At 44.3% G+C, this 19658-nt stretch overlaps 1 protein-coding gene and 1 long non-coding RNA gene across 4 annotated transcripts in view; both read right to left on the reverse strand.

Moving 5' to 3' along the window:
* Positions 1-8923, reverse strand: part of LOC308461461 (long-chain fatty acid transport protein 2-like) — a 28710-nt gene extending 19787 nt beyond the window's left edge. The window contains exons 1-2 of one of the 2 annotated variants that reach the window (XM_080978420.1): positions 8326-8920; positions 1849-2058 (exon numbers count right to left, since the gene is read on the reverse strand). In XM_080978420.1, coding sequence (XP_080834546.1) covers positions 1849-2058; positions 8326-8803 — 688 coding nt within the window. In that variant the 5' untranslated portion in view covers positions 8804-8920. Of the gene's footprint in view, positions 1-1848; positions 2059-8325 lie in introns of both variants that reach the window. The other variant, XM_080978421.1, reaches the window with a different exon arrangement.
* Positions 8924-16536: 7613 nt separating this feature from the next.
* On the reverse strand, positions 16537-19651 carry LOC308461581. 2 transcript variants are annotated; one of them, XR_013978913.1, is made up of 2 exons: positions 18955-19651; positions 16537-17676 (listed from the first exon to the last, which is right to left on the reverse strand). It is a non-coding gene; the product is annotated as an uncharacterized lncRNA (long non-coding RNA). The 2 variants fall into 2 exon arrangements; XR_013978914.1 differs by lacking the exon at positions 18955-19651 and adding an exon at positions 18569-18941.
* Positions 19652-19658: the final 7 nt, after the last annotated feature.

Genomic DNA, 19658 nt, shown 5'->3' on the forward strand with positions numbered 1-19658 from the left:
TAGGGTGTGATTGTTTGCTTGTGATTGGCTGTGGTGATCTTTGTTTTCGTGTGTGAGTGTGGTGGGTGGGTGTTTTGGATCAGGTTAGCCATATTGATTTGTATGCTGTTGGTGGATTATTGTCATTGTCCTGTTGGGCTGTGTATGTGATAAAGGGGAGCCATACTGGCGTGAAGGCGTCTTCTTCTGTTTGTCCCCGTGTCAGTTTCAGTTTATTAGTTAATTTTTCTAGTAGGGCTATTTCCCATACTATTTGGTACCATTGGTCCATGCTTACTCCTGACAGGTCTCTCCAGTGTCTGGTTATGGTGTTTCTGGCTGCTGAAAGTAGGTGGGTTATGAGTTCTTTGTGGTTATCCACATTATCAACCACAAAATAGCAAAGGGCAGACACAGAAAATGAATTCTTTTTCTACCGGCTTTTAGTTCCGCCTATAGCCTTTTTGTTGTCTTGTCTTGTCTTGTCTTGACTATCAATAGGACTTGGGCTGCCCCACCCTTTGACAGAGTCTATTTTATTCCAGGTACAGTGCCGGATTTAGGGTGGTGCAGGCGCTTCCCACACAGAGGGCGCCAAGCCGGGGGGGAGGGGCACACAAAATTGAGAGGATCCATAATTGAGAAGATCCATTTGGGGGGCGCCAATTTTGGACTCGCACAGGGCACCATATTATGAAAGATTATCAAAGTCCACTACTGCTGGACTTTGGACCTGATGTGCACTGGTGGAGGAAGAGGGGGGCGGGGGAGCGCACCACCCCCGGCAGTGCAATCCCGGCGGTGTGCTATCGTGGCTGCCCCCCCCCCCACGCTGAGCACCACGCCCCCACAGGCGGCACACCACACTCCCAGGATGCGCGCCACGCATGGAGACGCGTGCCAGCCATGCCCCCGCCTGCTCTCTGCTCCCCGGTGCTGGAGCATGAAGCTCCTCCACTGCTGATGTGACCTGATGAGATCTTGTGCTCTCTCAATCCCAAGTCAACATAAATTTGGTCCGGGACCTGAGACTGGTCAGAGTGGTTCCACGGGAATAAAGCACAACATCCCTGATTGTGTACACTGTCTATTGCAATTCCGCCTTTAAGTGACAGCAGAAGCGTTGTGACTGGGAGAGTGCCAGGAGCCATTCATCTGCAAATGCCCCTAGTCACAGTCTTCCCCCTGTTGTGAAATGGATTGCATATTCTAAGTCTTTCTAAATTTGCATTGACACAGATAAATGAGCTACGGGGATTTTATGCAGCTCTGTGTGCTCTTTTGCCCTCTTTATAGATGTTGTGCCATTGGCCAGCCTACTGGTGACGGTCTCACAGCCAAAAAGGCCTGACACTTGCATGGAAATGCAGGCTGTGTGGACTGAATCAGAGATACCGTATTGGCCCGAATATAAGCCGCACCCGAATATAAGCCACGCCTTTAAAATTCCGCAGGCACTCACACCCATTCTGTTTTACCATATGTCTGTTTCAGCAGTGATATCGTAAAAGCCCATTTTTGTAAGGTCGCGAATTTAAGCCACGCTTTAACTTTTCATGGTCAACATTTAGAAAAATAAGTGCAGCTTATATTCGGGCCAATACGGTATATCTCAAGTTGTTTTACACATGCCTGGCAGTGCCTCTCTGAGGTCTCAGGCAGGGAGCTACACTGAGATCCACTTTGGGCTGGATCAAAGTGGTATGCATCCCCTTGATGGTTGAACTATGGCCTCTCCTGAATGGGCAAACCCCATCCCTCCTCAAAAGTGCCCAGGCGGAGGGCAGATGGGAAACAAAATGAGATTTCCAGACACGACAACCCCTCCCCTTGCTCCCTCACCCACCTCTCTGACGTTCTCCTCCTCACCTGTGGTCCCAGAGGTGTAAATATACAGGGATGATGACTGAGGGGTCACTTTGGCTCTGAAGGAAATGGGCACAGGCTCGGCTGAGCTGGATTGGATCTGCCCCAGCAAAGCTTCCACGCCCTCGGTTGGGGAGTCTTCGCTCAGGAAGAAAACCCGGACTCCTTCTTTCTTTAGAGCAGGAAGGACATCCTCAATGGCGGCCTTGAAATCTTCAAGAGAGCATGAAAAGAGGTGAGATTGGCCCTTGATTGGCCCTTGGTTTTGGAAATCCTGCTAGACAGTAAGGCAGCCGCCTGCCCAGATTCTGCAATAAAGAATGGTTTTGTTTGCTTATGAATAACCAGAATTGCAGTTGTATACCAGACAGTAGCATTTGGGATAGGAGTCTGCATTAGTTTTTGGAACCCATTTGGTTTCATTTTCATTTGTTGCTATGAGTGATGAAAGGATACTTCAGTATTTTTCAGCAACAAAAAGTACCCATTTGTTCTTGCTCAGATTTAAACGTTTTCATGGGATGGGCCGATTTTTATTCTCCAGTAGCAGCCTTAGAGGAGATGATGGTGATGCTGCTGATTATTATTATTATTTGCAGAATGAACTGGACCACCTTTCCCGATGTTTTGGACTACGACTCCCATCGTTCTTGGCCGTTCTGGCTGTGTTTAATGGAAGTCCAAGGCTGGGTACACATTACTGCTTACTCCAGCTCCAACACACAATCCCACCACTGGTGTTTGAAGCCCAGAGCACATGACATTGGCTACAATCCATTGGTTTCCTATAGCTTCTTGAGAAATACCCCTGTTTGAGGCAGTTTCCCTCAAACTAACTTCCATCCGATTTGAAATTGGAAGGTGTGGCTAAGCTGAGGTGTGTACATCCAGGCAGCTATTGAGCATGTGCAGATGAAGTGAAGTTCAGCACAGGGAATCAATTCAGGTAATGAGCCTCAGGTGATAACACCCTCACCCCCTTCTCTGGTGTGTGAACAGCAACATACAAAAGCTACGTGAAAATGCACCAGTAGTGGTGGTGGAATGATTTTCCTGCATTTCAAACCACTAATGTGTACATAGCCCAAGGCTTCCAGAGGGCACCAGGTTGGGGAAAGGGTGTCTTGGACACTATGTTGCCAGAGGGAACTCAAATTTTTAAACTGGTGGTCCCAGCTGGAATTGTCTTGTGGGGGTCAGCTTTTAATTCTTTTATTACAGGGATGCCCTGGAACAATGCAACCATTTCGAGAGAGACAGAGCAGCAGCTGTCAGGAGCAGCCACCGAAATACCTCTGCCAGCGGAACCGCAGCAACAAAAATCTGCTTAGTCAGGGAAGGATTCAATGAACACAAATGCAATAATGAAACCAGTGCACAGCTAACAAATGGATTTCCCTGTTCCTAGGCATTAAAAGTGTGTTTCTTTTTAAAAAGTGGATTCATTGGGATGAGAGGCAGAGTATTTTCGGTTGTGTACACATTATATCTTTAAAGCACATTCAAAGCACATCCTCCCAAAAGAATTCTGGGAACTGTAGTTCACCTGTCACAGAGTTACAATTTCCATCAACCCTTAACCAACTACAGTGCCCAGAATTCTTTGAAGGCGGAGATGTGTGTCAAATGTGCTTTAAAGGTATAGTGTTTATGCAGCCTGAATCCACCTAAATTTCCAGGTATCTGCTAGAATCCCCCTGACAAAATATTGACAGTCTGGAGACGCCCTTAAAAAATCATGTTTGTTTGTGTGTGTGTGTGTGTGTGTGTGTGTGTGTTTTTAAAAGGATGCTGTACAAATATATAATTTGCTAACACCTGAGGGAGTGGCAAGGCAAACGTAATATCAGATAGGGAGGAGCAAGGGAAAGTGGAAGAGTAATTCAACTTTCACCTTCAAAAAGCTGTACATGTGTCATTTGAGAAGTGAAAGCAAGGGGAAAACAGTGCTTAGGGCACAGCAGAAAAACCTGCACTCACTCCTGTTGAAAATATGTATTATTTATTTCTTAAATTTGCATCCTACCCTTCCATCAAACAGATGTGCAAGGCTGTGCCCATTTTCAGGTCCGCCTATGATTGTGTAACCTTTGGTGTAGTTTTTGGCACATAGAATATGTGAGGTTACAGCATGGTCCCCGGTCAAACTGGTTTTGCAGATGTTCCTAGGAAAATGGGGAACTACCCCACAGAACTGTGGCTGCAACTGCTAATATAAATGTCTGCCTATTATTGGATAATGCCTAGGATACTTAAAACAGATTCTCCACCATCGCTCCCCCTCCCAGCTATATTCAAAACAGAAAAGTGCATGAAAGTGCATGAAAAGATGGGAGGAAGGGGTGCTTATTCATATATCTCTGCACAACTGTGAATTTTGCCCGTAAAAAGAAAAAGACCGATGAATGAAATAGCCTAGACCAGAAACAGCTTATACTGTATTATGGTATAGTTAATTTCCATCTCAGGGGAGCAGCTGCATTTAGGAACTAGGGCTCTTTTGCACAAATCCAAAGATGTGAGTTCATAAGAATATAAGAAGAGTCCTTGTTCTAGCTCCTGCTGAGAGCACAATGACAGAGACTCCTTCCTGAGAGGAAGGAAGGGCATTTTATTGACGCCAAGAAGACTTACAAGCTCAGCAACAGGGAATGAGTCAGAGCGGTTGCTATGCTCAGGCTAGATGAAAACAAAAGCGAGGCTAGCCAGGCTGGTAGCAAGATCCAAGAGTCCAAGATCAGGGCTTGGAGTTCAGAAAAGCTGTCCCAACGGATTGGGATGCCACCTGCCAAACCTTTAAAGACAAGGCCAAGCAAACATAGCTGTGAGAGTCTCATGCCTGGCGAGACTGCATCAGGGAGGATGCATCTGCTCCCAGTGGTGGAAGCACTTCCGGGGCCTGGGCGAACGGGCTGAATCCTCCCCTTCGGATCCTGGTTCTGCCACCACAGCAGTGGGCTGGCACCTTCCATGGATTCCATTGCTGTGTTCTGCTCCCTGGGAGGGAAGAGAGAAGATGGGGTCCTGCATCTGCAGCTAGGGCAGTCACCTCCAAGAGACAGAAGTACAGTGGTATCTTGGTTTAAGAACAGCTTGGTTTATGAACAACTTGGACTAAGAACGCTGCAAACCTGGAAGTAGGTGTTTTGGTTTGTGAACTTTGCCTTGGATTAAGAACATGTTCCGCTTCCTGTTGAGTGTGTTCCGCTTGTAAATTGAGTCCCCCACTGCTATGGGAAAGCACGTCTTGGTTTAAGAATGCTTTGGTTTAAGAATGGACTTCCGGAATGGATTAAGTTCATAAACCAAGGTACCACTGTACCATCCTCTGTTCCCAGGTCTCAGCCTCACCTAGGGTTGCCATATTCCCAAAAGTGAAAATCCGGACAAAGCTGTTGAGCTTTTTTGTTTGTTTGATGTCTCCTCCCAAAAATTAACTTTTGGGGCTTTTGGGGGAAAATCCAGACGTATGGCAGCCGTAACCCCACCTCCATGTCTCCCTCCTATTCCCCTTCCTGGACTGTCTCAGCCTTCCTGTCTAGTGACAGTAATGGAGAGCCAACTGACGTTCCCAATCCGAGGTCTCTCTGTTGGGCACACCTCCAGGAAGGTCATAAATGTAGAGGCACGCTTAAGCGTTTCTGGTACAGATCTTGCTGGAAGCGAAATAGGGAGGAGGATTCTGATTAGATCAGGATGTGTGCGAGAGCAGCTCTGTGAATATGCTTGCAAATAAAGTTTAATTGAACTGATAACCAAATCCCCGTGCTTGCTGGACTGTTGGCTGCTAACGATCATTATATTCTGAGCCTGTTAATGCCTCAGAACTCATGGCATTTTATTTTTATTTTATTTGCTGCTTTCATATCCCACCTTTACTCCAAAGAGTTCCAGGTGGTGTACGGGTTTCTTCCCCTTTCCTCATTTAATCCCCCAAGCAAACCTGTAAGGTAAGTCAGGCTAAGAGGCAGTGACTGGCTCAAGGTCGCTCAGTGAGCTTCATGGTGGAGTGGGGACTTGAACTCTGGTTTCCCAGGCCTTAGTCCGGCACTCTAACCACTACACCATGCTGGCTGTCCTATTGGGTCAGGCCAATAGCCAATTTGGCCCAGTGTCCTGCTGTCTCGGTGGCCAGCGAAAGCTCAAGAAGAAGGACCTGAACACAATGGCAGTCTCCTCACTTGTGATTCCTAGCAGAGGCCGACTGCCTCCGACAGTAAGAAGGAGAACATAGGCATCATGACTAGGATTCCTTAAAACAGAGGGAACCAGCTACCCCTTCCCGCCCCCATGCACTCTCCCTGCCTCCCTTGTTATCAAGCTATTGATGTTGAGTCAGGATTAGTGTGCTGGTCTAAAGGGGGAGAGTCTCTTCCTCTCTGCTTCAGAGAAACAATTGTTTGTACACAAGAGTGTTTACTTTGGCTCTGGTGCCATGGATTAAAATCTCACCTGGTCCAGATTCATTGACCTGGGAAGAGTCAGACACTCTTGACATCCAGGCATCATTTGTAAGATACCATTTTATTCCAGAAAAAAAGTGTGATACCCTATCATTTGGACTTTCTTCTTGTTACATATTAGACAGGCAGGTCTTTGTTGTCTTATCGGCGCCAAATGAAGACCTTCCTCTTTCTAGAAGCCTTCCAAATTATCCCAGCCTGCATCCGTATTGGATCGATTTAAATTGTGGGTTCCCTCTCCCCCCTGAAATGGTTCTTTAACGTTTGTACTGTTTTTTAGATATGGAATGTTTCGTAATTTCTTTATTTTTTAACCTTCATTTTTTATTTGTTGCATAATGGCATATTTTATTATAACCCGCTTTGGCCCTTTGTGGGGAAAGGCAGGTGAGAAATCAAATCAATCCATAATAACACTGACACAGCTTGCCTAGTTGTTGTTGCAAAGGGGCAATTCAGGTGGGAATGGCAAAGCACCCTCAATTTTGCCTGGCCAGTTACACTGATGTCATCACAGAAACCACTGGAGTCGATAATGTAATATTACTCCCGCTGGATATCCATTTGTTCTCTCTTCCCTCCTTTCCTTTCCCTCAAACATCAGCAGCTATTGCTGTTATTTTCTTCTTGGAACACTGCTTCACTAAACTAACCCGTTTTTGGGAGGTCACACTGAAGGCAGTCCAACAAGGAAAACACACACCCTGCGTGGTGAAGACTCAGAGATGCTTTGCTTTCTTTTAGGGCTAAAGCAACTGAAATAATGACTACTTACTCAAGGAATGCTTTCTCCAGCTCTTTTCCCTTTGCACTCTGCCTAATTTCTCTCATACACCCATGCTCAAAGAAAGATTGTTACTTCTACTAGCTGAGAAAAATTGATTTCTTTTCAACTTAAGAGATTTATTATCCCATACCCTCCAACATTTTTCCGATGAAAATAGGGACATCCTATTCCATATCCTCCAACATTCCATATTCCTCCGATGAAAATAGGAACGTCATAAGAGAAAGCGGGATATTCCAGGATCAAATCAGAAACCAGGATGGCTTCTGTAAATCCAGGACTGTCCCTGGAAAATAGGGACACTTGGACGTTCTGTTATCCATGTGCCAAAATGCCAAACAGTGCTTCAAGGAGGAAGAAAATGGCTTTTAAAGTAAAGCTTTTCCTTTAATAAAAAAAAAGGTAATGGAAGCCATGCCACAGTCAGGGAAAGGTAAAACTATTAGCCAATAGCAACTGAAAGTTTGCATCAAGAGCAATGCCTCACTTGAACAGGCAAAGATCCTGCATTCTCCAAACTACAGCGAAGTAACTAAATCCCAAAACCTTGATGTGGGGAGGGGAAGGTGTCCAGAGCTGGCCACTGGCTAATAAGACAGTGGATTCATCAACAAAGGGTGTGATCTCAAAGTAAGCCATACTCAGAGTAGATCCACTTAAACGAATGACCACTTAAACAAATATGCCATTTTCCCAATCAAGCTTTGCATTTGTGTTAGGTACAACCCAGAATCCCCCTTCTCTTTTCCCTTGGAGAAGCCGAACTCTGAGGGATGCCTGCATTTAGAACTCTGCTGGGCATTAACTCTGCTGATCAGACTTGCTAAAGCACCTGAGTGGAGATCAGTAGTCAAAGTTCAAGCGCTTGTCCACAATGTGGATTTGCGCCAGCCTGTCTCCTCATTAATGTCAGGGCATCTGATTGACATCACTGTCTCAGATCTCCCCTCCTTTAAATGCTGTTTTCTTCCCTTGGAAAGTCTGAAACTGCTCAGGTGCAGAGGAGCTCAGACAACACAGAGATTGTGCTATTTTGTCAGGGATGGAAAAAGACATTTGAAACCTCTTTTAAAACGGGGGGGGGGGGGACAGTTCAAGAGAATTCCCCAATATTCTTTCCATTGTGACTATATGGCCTGACAAGTGCAGCCCAAACAGGCTTTCAGTTGCCCCCTTGGGTGTAAATGCACAAGGGGTACCTTTACCTTTACCTTCACCTTTTTAACTCACCTGGAGTTGTCAGTAGCACTGTGGTCTTGCAGGAGCTGAGGGCATGCAAGAGAGACTTGGCTCGGATGTTATAGTTGATACACGCCATGACACTGCCAATCTTCTCCAGTCCCATCCAGACCCAGAGATAGGCAGGGACGTTCTTGAGGAAAACAGCCACCGTTTCCCCTTCTTCCAGCCCCACGTGGTCCCGGAGCACTCTGGCCAGCTGACTGCTGCGCCTGTCGATATCTCGGTAGGAATAGGTTTCGTCTCCAAAGAGGACCAGGGGCTTCTCTGGGTGCTTCTGGACTTTGGCCAAGAAGAAGTCCAGTAAGGTGATGGGAGGTTTGCGGCTGAGACACCTGTGGCATTTGTATCCTGTTCGAAGGACGGTGAAGAAGAAAACCAAGTCCAGCCAAAGGTAGGGGAAGAAAACATTCCCCAGGAGGAGCAGAAGGATCAGGAGCCCTATCGCAATTGTGTAGAAGTCCAGCATGGCTGGGATCTCACCTCAAAAGACCCAGGGTCCTGCAAGCCGCAGGCACACACTAGCTCCTACAGCCTCCGTCTGAGCCGTGCTGAATGGAAGGCAAAAGCGTATTGAGCAACAAGTGAATGAGACGAGGTTTCCAACCCTCCCCTCCCATCTGTCCCTGCAGGCTGATTCGAGAAAGCTCTTGGCTCTCAGACAGAAAACTTTAACTTGCACAAGATAGCTCTTGAGAGCCCCCACCCTTTGCCGCCTCCCTCCCCATCTGCAACACTGGCATTCGCTTGCAGCTGGAGGCCGGTCCCAAGCACAGTTCTGAGTCTTCCTCGCGAGTTGACCCCAGTCCACTCTAAGAGAGGCAAAGTTCACATTTCAAAAGCGCTGGAGGAAATTGGCAATTGCCTGAGCTGCTTGCTTTTTGTTTTTGTTTTTTAATGAAAAGGCCTTGCAGAATAGATTATTTCCGCTGTCCCAAAAAGCAGCCTTGCTGAGGAGAAAAGGAACAGGAACAGAAGGAAGCTCTTTGGAAGCTTGGCAGCTCCATGCCTAGAGAAGTTCAGATCCACCAGGGCATGAGCAAGTTGGGTGTCCATCTCTCTGCATTTCTGTGCAGATGAACAAACCTGATGTTACAACTCGAGGTGCAACAGAGCCATTGCACTTCTCATCTCTGCCGTTTGGCTGAGATGTTCAAAAATCTTCACAGGGCTAAACAGAGCCTGTGGGTCCTTCCACATGCTCCTGTTTTTGAGAATTCATCGCTGCAGTCCTCTCCAACCTCTGCCACCAGAAGCAGTCCCTGCAGCGGCAACTCCTAGGGACCGAGGGGTCTTTGGACCCCCACCCCAATAAAATATTTGAGCCCCTCCCAAGTTGATGGACATTGCCATTCAAATGGTATGTGTGCACCATGACACCATGTGTGCACCATGTGAGTGATTATGTGGGCGGGGTTTGCCTCCCCCCCCCCAAATATTTATTCAAGTTGGCACCCCTGGCTGAGGCAGGGAGAGACCAGGGGCAGTGCAACCACCAAACCAAGAAGGCACACTCCTACCGCCACCAGCAGTGGCAGCGCCAGCAGCCATGTGCCTCCTGGGCTCTGTCCACCCTCCGTGTGGGCTCAGTGCGCCCCCCACAGCTGCCCAGTCCTCTGGGAGGGGGAACAACACTTGCCCCGCCCTGGAAGCCAACAACCCACGCTACACCACTGCCTTGGGCAAAAAACAACCACAAAACTTTTAAGAGGGGAAAAACCTATAAAGGGGCTGAACTTTCACCCCGAAGTAAATCAATGTGGTCATCAGAGGTAGGGGGAGAGAAATAGGTGGAAGGGAGGAATGGGAAGCACATGAGCGATTTCCTGGAGAAGCAGCAGTCTGCATTACAACACACTGATGCATGTCCCGCTTATACAGCATCTCCTGAGGATAAAAATCTGTGTATCTGACTGGTCCACTGATTCTACACTCTGACTACTGTTATAAAGGGAGCTGCAACAAAAAAGAATTGAGATTTGCTGTAGGCTTGTTTTCTGGAAGGGGTGGGGTTTTTTGTTTGTTTGCAATTTAACCTTCAACATATTCAAAAGTGGGCCCCTAAATCTCAGTGTGAACCTTGTCCCCCTCTTCAAAATATTTACACACACACACACAAAGTGAATACAGTGGTACCTCAGGTTAAGATCTTAATTCGTTCTGGAGGTCTGTTCTTAACCTGAAACTCTTCTTAACCTGAGGTACCACTTTTGCTAATGGGGCCTCCCACTGCCACCACGCCGCTGGCACACGATTTCTGTTCATCCTGAAGCAAAGTTCTTAACCCGAGGTACTATTTCTGCATTAGCGGAGTCTATAACCTGAAGCGTCTGTAACCCGAGGTACCACTGTACCAAAATGGCACCCTTGATACCAAACTGTTGATCACCTGGACCTGCAGTCCAATCTTTGCTGCTCTCTCATAAACTGCGTGAGTGACCTTACAGAGGTCTCCATCTGAAAGACATCCCTGTTTGAAAGGCATGACAGTTGCTTGCTGCTAGGGGAGCTTCCAGGTGACCTGCTCACTGCTTACCTGCATTCATCCCGATTTGTTTGTGGGGAGGTTAGCTGAAGTTGCTTCCAAATAAGTGTGATCACTTATTGACCAGTGTATCTTTGACCACTTTCCTTGTCACAAAAGTCCTATCTCTGAGGGAAGTTTGGTTTGTTGAGGAAGCACTTCCAATGAACTGCAGTTGTGCAACCTGAATTTCCTGATATGAAGTGGGGGGTTTTTCTGGGGGCGACACAGGGGGACGCATACCCCTAAAAATTTTGTGAATCTAAGTTTGGCCTCATTGAGGAGCAGTATTTCAATATGAGTAGGAAAATCTGGGATGGGGTGGCCAAACAAGCCATGATTAAAGATGGGTGCTGCTGGGCTCACACATAACACCAAGCCATAGTTAAAACAAACCAGAGTTTGTAATCCAGTAACAAACTAGGGCTTCAGATCATGGTTTATTGACATTAGTTGTTGGCCTGTGGGTGAGGCTCACACATAACACTAAGGGTGTATTCAAACATGGGGAATATTGCACTAGTTTCTTTGATTATAACGCCAGTGCTTCTGTCCTGTTCTCTAACATTCCTTTCACACTGCAGTACCTGCTGCATTATGGAACTGTGGCTTTCTGACAGATATGCCAGCATATTGCACTAAGTTTCATTCACACACAACACAACAATGAATATAATTGGACAAATGTCACTACTCCCCTACCTTTTCCACGCATGCGGACTTCTATTCCCCCATGACTTACCCATGAGAATGGCAGGAAACAGCTGTATTTAGGTGTGTGTGCTTTATATAGTGTGTACACAACCCAAACCTGGCAAGGATCCCCACAATGAAAACACTTGTCAGAATGATTTTCCCCAAGCAAAAATGGTTATTGTGGCCCCAAACCACCCTTAGAATTGGGATGATCAGCCAGGAGACTGAAGGAACCTTGCTTCAAGGCTGATTGGCTTGATTCAGCAGTAAATATATAAAACTTGTCTTCTCTTGTACATTTTTATTAATTGCATGGGGATGTTTATCCTAATGCTATAGAGCAAAGAACATGCTTTAGGGTTTAACCACTTTTGAGCGTTTTGGGGCAGGCAGGGGAAACACTGGCCAAAAGCCAGGAGGATAACAGAAGCCCAAGGAAAAGATACAGCATGTTTGGGAGAACTAGCCACGCCTGCAACGCTGATCTTTACCACCCACAAACGCAACCCCATTAAGATCTTAATGTTCCATTTCACTCTGAGATTTTGCTTGAGGTTTTCTTCATGCCTCTGGATTCTTAGCCTGTTGCGCTGTAGAAACGAAGAGCCTTCACTCAGGAATGTAGGTCAGGCGTGCTATACAAGACAAAGAGTCTTGTGTGTTTGATTCCCCTGGCGGTCCATACTGAATGGGATGGGGCCAGGCACAAAGGCAGTTCTATCATTTACCTTGGGAAGGCAAGAATGATTTGCGCGCTGGCTCCGGGCAGCTTGGGAACAGAGCCCAGTCATATCAGGGGAAGGGTGCTCAGACTCAGTTTTGAGGCCAGAGGCAATCCAAGATTACAAATTACAAGGATTAAATTATTGTTTCAGTAGAAGCAGCCAGTAAAAATATTTTTTTTTTTTAATAGAAATTTATTGGGTTTTACAATAGGAATAAACATAGTAAACAATGTAACATATATCTTAACATAATTTCACATTTTCTTTTTTATTATTATTTTTTTTTAAGTAAATTTTTATTAATTTTCCAAACACAAAATAAATAAAAAAAAACAAACAATACACAATACACAGACATACAAACATATAAACATGTATAATTTCATAACCATTTTTTCATAGACCTTACTTTCCGGACTTCCCCATACCTCCCCTTTTCTGCATCCTTGTTTTATATTTCTTCAGCAACTCCTCAGTCAACTAATTATTCAATTCAATTTCTTTTAAGTTCTTCTAATATTGTTAATTACAGCTGCAATTCTCTATTTCCCAACCCCTTGACATTTTAACATTCCTGAATTTTACAACAAGTTCTAAGATATACTTTGAATTTCTTCCAATCTTCTTCCACTGTCTCTTTCCCCTGGTCACGGATTCTGCCAGTCAACTCCGCCAGTCCCATGTAGTCGATCACCTTCATCTGCCATTCTTCCAGTGTGGGTAGTTGTTGTGTCTTCCAATACTTTGCTAGAAGAATCCTTGCTGCTGTGGTCACATACATAAAAAACGTCCTGTCCTTCCTTCTCACCAATTGGCCGACGATGCCCAGGAGAAAAGCCTCAGGTTTTTTAGGGAAGGTCCATTTAAGAACCTTCTTAATTTCATTATAGATCATTTCCCAAAAAGCTTTTATCCTCGGGCAGGTCCACCAAAGGTGATAAAAAGTACCTTCAGTCTCATTACATTTCCAACATTTGTTATTGGGCAGATGATAAATTTTTGCAAGCTTGACTGGGGTCATGTACCACCTATATATCATTTTCATAATGTTTTCTCTTAAGGCATTACATGCCGTAAATTTAGTACCGGTGGTCCACAGCTGTTCCCAGTCAGCAAACATAATGTTATGACCAATATCTTGTGCCCATTTTATCATAGCTGATTTCACCGTTTCATCCTGTGTGTTCCATTTCAACAGCAGATTATACATTCTCGACAGATTCTTAGTATTGGGTTCTAACAGTTCTGTTTCTAATTTTGACCTCTCCATCTGGAAACCTATTTTCCTGTCCTGTTTAAATGTCTCGTTTATCTGAAGGTAGTGCAACCAATCTCGCACTTTGGACTTTAATTTCTCATAACTCTGTAGTTTAACTTTTCCCCCATCTTGTTCTAAAATTTCACAATATTTTGGCCATTTAGACTCCATATTAAGTTTTTTCACCTCTTTAGCTTCCATTGGTGACAACCACCTGGGAGTTTTACTTTCCAATAAATCTTTATACCGCATCCAAACATTATATAATGCTTTCCTAACAATATGGTTTTTGAAACATTTATGCAGTTTTACCTTATCATACCATATATATGCATGCCAGCCAAATCTATTGTCAAACCCTTCTAGATCCAAAATGTCTGTATTCTCAAGAAGTAACCAATGTTTCAACCAGCAGAAAGCCGCCGATTCATAGTAGAGTCTTAAGTCCGGCAGGGCAAACCCCCCTCTATCTTTTGCATCAGTTAGAATCTTAAATTTTATTCTGGTTTTTTTGCCCTGCCAGACAAATTTAGATATATCTTTCTGCCACTTCTTGAAACAGTCCATCTTGTCCAAAATCTGCAATGTCTGGAATAAAAACAACATTCTAGGCAATACATTCATCTTGATAACCGCAATTCGACCTAACAAAGAGAGTTTCAACCTTGACCATATTTCTAGATCTTTCTTTACCTCTGTCCAACATTTGTCATAATTGTCCTTAAATAAATTCACATTCTTAGATGTTAAGTTTACCCCCAGGTACTTTACTTTTTTCGTTATCACTAAACCTGTTTCATTCTGAAACTTCTCTTTTTCAGCCAATGTTAAATTTTTGTCCAACACTTTCGTTTTCTGTTTGTTCAGTTTAAATCCTGCTACTTGACCAAATATCTCAATTAGTTCTAATACTCTTTTAGTACTAGTATCTGGCTGTTGCAAGGTCAATACTAGGTCATCTGCAAATGCCCTTAGCTTGTAATGTCTAGCTCCGACTTGTACTCCTTTAACCAACTGGTCTCCTCTAATCATGTTTAACAAAACCTCCAGGACTAATATAAAAAGTAAAGGGGATATTGGGAACCCCTGTCGTGTACCTTTTTCTATAGATATTTCTTCCGTAACCACATTGTTTACAATTAACTTTGCTTTTTGTTTAGAATATATTGCACCTATACCGTTTTCAAACCCTTGACCTACCCCCATCCCATGGAGATTCTTCTTCATAAAGCTCCAACCAATATTATCAAAGGCTTTCTCCGCGTCCACAAAAATTAAAACAGCCTTCCTATTGATGTCCACTTCTAACAGTTCCAAAATGTCTATAATGTTCCTCACATTATCCGAAATATGTCTCCCTGGAAGAAAGCCAGTTTGGTCCTTATGAATCTCCCCTACCAACACTCTCTTCAGTCTTTTTGCCATAATGTCTGCAAAAATTTTGTAATCCACATTGAGTAATGATATAGGGCGGTAGTTTTTAACCTGGTTCTTTTCAGTCTCAGTTTTCGGTATGAGTGAAATAAAGGCTTCTTTCCACGACTCCGGTGCCTTTTTCCCCTCCAAAATTTCATTACATACTTCCTTCAGTGGTTGTACTAACCATTCCTTCAACGCTTTATAATATCTGGCGGTCAAACCATCTGGTCCTGGAGATTTTCCCAATTGCATCTTCTGAATGGCACCCTCTATTTCTTGTCCTGTTATTTTCTCATTCAAAATCCTTCTGCTTTGCTCTGAAATTTTTGGTAATCCATGTTTCTTAACAAATTCTTCTATTTCCTGTTCGTTAACTGGCCCTTGTGCATATAATTTCCTGAAGTAACTTTGAAAACAATTACTTATCTCGTTTGGTTTGTGGATAATCTTTCCGTCCACTTCTAAACTTGTATAATTTCACATTTTCTTTGGACTTCCTCACATCTCCCGCTCCCACTTTCATCGTTATAACATTTTGTCAGCAATTTATTATCTTATTTGCATTCTTATATCCCTTCTATGTTTCATAATCTTCTAGTTCTCAAAAAGAGTTATATTTTCTCAATCTCACTTATTTTCTTAAAATCATCTAAATTAGTGGTGCTCAGTTATTTTGATCTAGTATCCTGTTTAACATTCACTCAAGTTGCAATGTTTTTGTAAATAATTCTTAAATTTCTTCCAATCCTCCTCAGTCCTCTCTTCTCCCAGGTCACGAATTCTGCCGGTCATCTCAGCCAATTCCATGTAGTCTATCAGTTGCATCTGCCATTCTTCCAGTGTGGGTAGATCTTGAGCTTTCCAATGCTTTGCGAGTAGTATCCTTGCTGCTGTTGTTGCATACATAAAAAATGTCTGGTCCTTCTTTACCACCCCTTGGCCGACAATGCCCAAAAGAAAGGCCTCTGGTTTCTTAGTGAAGGTATATTTAAATACCTTTTTCAGTTCATTATAAATCATTTCCCAGAACGCCTTCACTTTAGGGCAAGTCCACCAGAGGTGGAAGAATGTTCCTTCACACTCTTTACATTTCCAACACTTATTGTCAGTCAGGTGGTAAATTTTTGCAAGTTTGACTGGGGTCATATACCATCTATATATCATTTTCATTACATTTTCTTTCAAAGCGTTACATGCAGTAAATTTCAATCCAGTACTCCACAACCTTTCCCAGTCCTCAAACATAATGTTATGCCCAATGTCCTGCGCCCACCTTATCATTGCCGATTTAACCATTTCGTCTTGTGTGTTCCATTTTAACAGCAAGTTATACATCCTTGAAAGTACCTTACTCTTAGGTTCTAACAATTCTGTTTCTATTTTCGATTTCTCCACCTGGAACCCTAATTTCTTGTCATTTTTAAAAACTTCTTTAATCTGAGCGTAATGTAACCAGTCTCGCACTTTATCCTTCATTTTCTCCAAACTCTGCAGTTTCCAATTGTCTCCATCTTTTTCTAGAGCAGCCAGTAAAAATAAAGGCATTCACTTGGTGGCAGAAGTGAAGGCTCTAGGAAGGGTTAAGCTAGCTGGTTTATTTGCCATTGCAGAGAGTATGAAAGCATTATACTCACACACCGACACACACACACAAACACATTTTCTGTTTTACACTTTAGAGTATTCATTTAAACAACCTTAAAATGACTTCCCTTCTTCTCTTTCCTTGGTTCATTTTGCATATCATAAACCCCTGCATATTTTACATAAGCTAAACCATTCAGTATTCCATTAATACACCCATCAAAACTTGCTTACACTGTTGAATTTATCTTAATGCCGCCAACATTTTCAAGTGTGCACAATTCCTCCCCCCAATATATTCAATAAACATTTTCCAATCTTCTTGATGTTCTTCTTGTTCTCTTATTCTATATGTTATTCCATCAGTTTAAGTTGCCATTCTTTAGTTGGGACCTCACTCATTTTCCAAAGCCATCCCTTATTATAGGAGCCTCCATCTTACCCCAAAACATGCTTGGATTTTTTCTGTAGCGCTTGTTCCAAAGAATAGCAAGGCTGGGTATTTGTCAAGATTCCACAACCAGCAGAGGGCCCACCACCCCAACTCATTTCATATAAAGAATCCAAGAAAGGTGATGGTTATATAATTGATAGAGTGCCATCAGAGTACCAGAGGACAGGATTCTTTCCTCTTCCAGATTGGGAGGCCGCCTGAGGGTGTAGTGCCGGAGTCCCCACTCCCCACCAAAAATGCTGGAGCCAGCACCGTTTGGGTTTTCTTCTTTCTCACACCAGCATCTGCAGAGTGTGTAAGCCAGGCGTCTTCTTTCTATGAGTTTGGCAGCAATGAGGGCGGAAGTAGGCTAGAAAAGGAACTAGTGCTAATGCCCAATTAGTGCCTCAGACAGCTTTTGTTTGCTGGAGGCCTGAGAATGAACAGGGCATGGAAGCAGCTATTGCAGGAGAGCAGCGGGGGTAGGAATGGGCAAGGGTCATAGCAGAAAAACATAGGTTCAAAGCAGGACATAGCCTGCAATTATCACACCACTGCGGCTGCCCTTATTACGTCACACATCAAAGGGTGGAGAGATTAAGTACTGGGTAAAATAGGACAAAATGCAACCAGGAGATGTCAAAGGCGAAGTCAAAAGGCCACTTAAAATTGTGTCACATGTTGCACCCACTTCTCTAGTTTCCTGTAAAAAGGAAGAGGTCTTATTCAGTTCAATAACCACCTATCTCCATACCAGATGACTTAAAAATTCCTGAAAGCAAGCAAGGTTTCTCACTTCTGTCCCCTGAATGATGAAAACAAGTAGCATTAATATTAATCTAATCCATATCTTAAGGGACATGGGTGGCACTGTGGGTTAAACCACAGAGCCTAGGACTTGCCGATCAGAAGGTTGGCGGTTTGAATCCCCGCAACGGGGTGAGCTCCTGTTGCTCAGTCCCTGCTCCTGCCAAGCTAGCAGTTCAAAAGCACGTCAAAGTGCAAGTAGATAAATAGGTACCGCTCCGGCGGAAAGGTAAACAGTGTTTCCGTGTGCTGCTCTGGTTCGCCAGAAGCGGGTTAGTCATGCTGGCCACATGACCCGGAAGCTGTACGCCGGCTCCCTCGGCCAATAAAGTGAGATGAGCGCCGCAACCCCAGAGTCAGTCACGACTGAACCTAATGGTCAGGGGTCCCTTTACCTTTAGTTTAATCCATATCTTATTTGTAATGTGTGATTTATACTGTATACTGTATGGTTTATACCGTATAGTTTATACTCATTGAAATTAATGGAGATGACTAATTAGGTCCATCAATTTTAAGGGACCTACTCTAATTAGAACTTAGTTGAAGCCAGCCCACTGTTCTTTTCTTCCTCTTTCCCATTATAATTATAAATGCCCTTAAAAATGAGCCGAATTTTAGGACAACAATGATTGGACCAGCACAGCTACAAACCAACCAACCAACCAACCAACCAAGATGTCCTGCTCCTTGTAATGTAAATTTTACATCGTGTAAAATTGTTAAGAGGTGGTAGGTAGTTTTTTAGACGTAACTGCATGCAAGTTAAATAAGCTGAAAGCTTCTACCTGCAATTGAGTGCTGGGTTGGGGCTGCCTGGGAGGTTTAAGTCGTCCATTTAAGTATCCTGGCTTTGTTGCAATCTGGGGAGTGTTTTGTAAGTAGTATATTTGGCTGGAAAATAATCCAAACCACTCGACTACATTACAAGGTTGTTGTAAATGTGTCTTAGCCTTAACCCGACTAAGAACTTGCAATACTGACATTGGGCTAGATTGCCATCAGGCACGAGCTCCTCTCTCCTAACTTCAGTTTTCCCAACATAGGGAGGCTTGAAATTTGCATCTGGTGGGTTAATTTCTAAAATTGTTAGTAAACGCCTCCAAATGCATGCATTCCACACATTTAAGTATCCAGGGTTAAAAAGAGCACAAGCGTTTCTCTTGACTGCTACCTTGCTAGTGCCCAATCGGAGCTAATGAATGTAAAAATCTTGCTTGGAAGGGATACGCTAACGCTGCTCCGGAAGACATAGTCTTCGAGGAGAACCCGGAAATCGTCTAAAAGACAATGATGCCCCTCTATATTTCTCCCCCTTATTTGCTACGGATTTGACCGGCGAACACATAGACTTTTAAAAAGGAGAAGAGTGATACTTCCCCTGCTTAACACCAGGACTTCCGGAATACTTTTTGACTCCCTTTTTACTCTTTGCTAGCGGGGTGGAAACGGCATCGATCTGCCCGCAAGGAAAACAAGTCAGAATCCGAGACCTCAAGCTGTTTCCAGCTCACTGCGGGGGGGGGGGGGTGGATGTGGCAGACAGTGACTTTACGACAACCCTGCAGTGTAGTCTCGTTAACACGAGATTGTGTGTATGCTATGTGCGCCTATAGGAACATCGCCCTGCACCGCAGAATTTGGCAGGTTGCGAGGGAGGAAGGGGGAAATTGGGGGGGGGGGCGTTTTACGACGGCCCTGTAACTAATGCACCGCTAATAGCGGAGATGGGGCTTCAGCCGAGAGGAAATGCCGCCTTATTTAGGGATAAAGTAAGGCGGTGCAGGCCAGATGATGCACCACCAGGACTAAGCCCCATCAGCCCCAAGTAAGGCGGCCAGGGGTTGCCAGCTGCTGGGACCCACGGGAGGGGAGAGA

This window comes from Podarcis pityusensis (genome assembly GCF_964106645.2).
Source record: "Podarcis pityusensis genome assembly, chromosome: 13".
In the NCBI taxonomy this organism is placed as follows: domain Eukaryota; kingdom Metazoa; phylum Chordata; class Lepidosauria; order Squamata; family Lacertidae; genus Podarcis; species Podarcis pityusensis.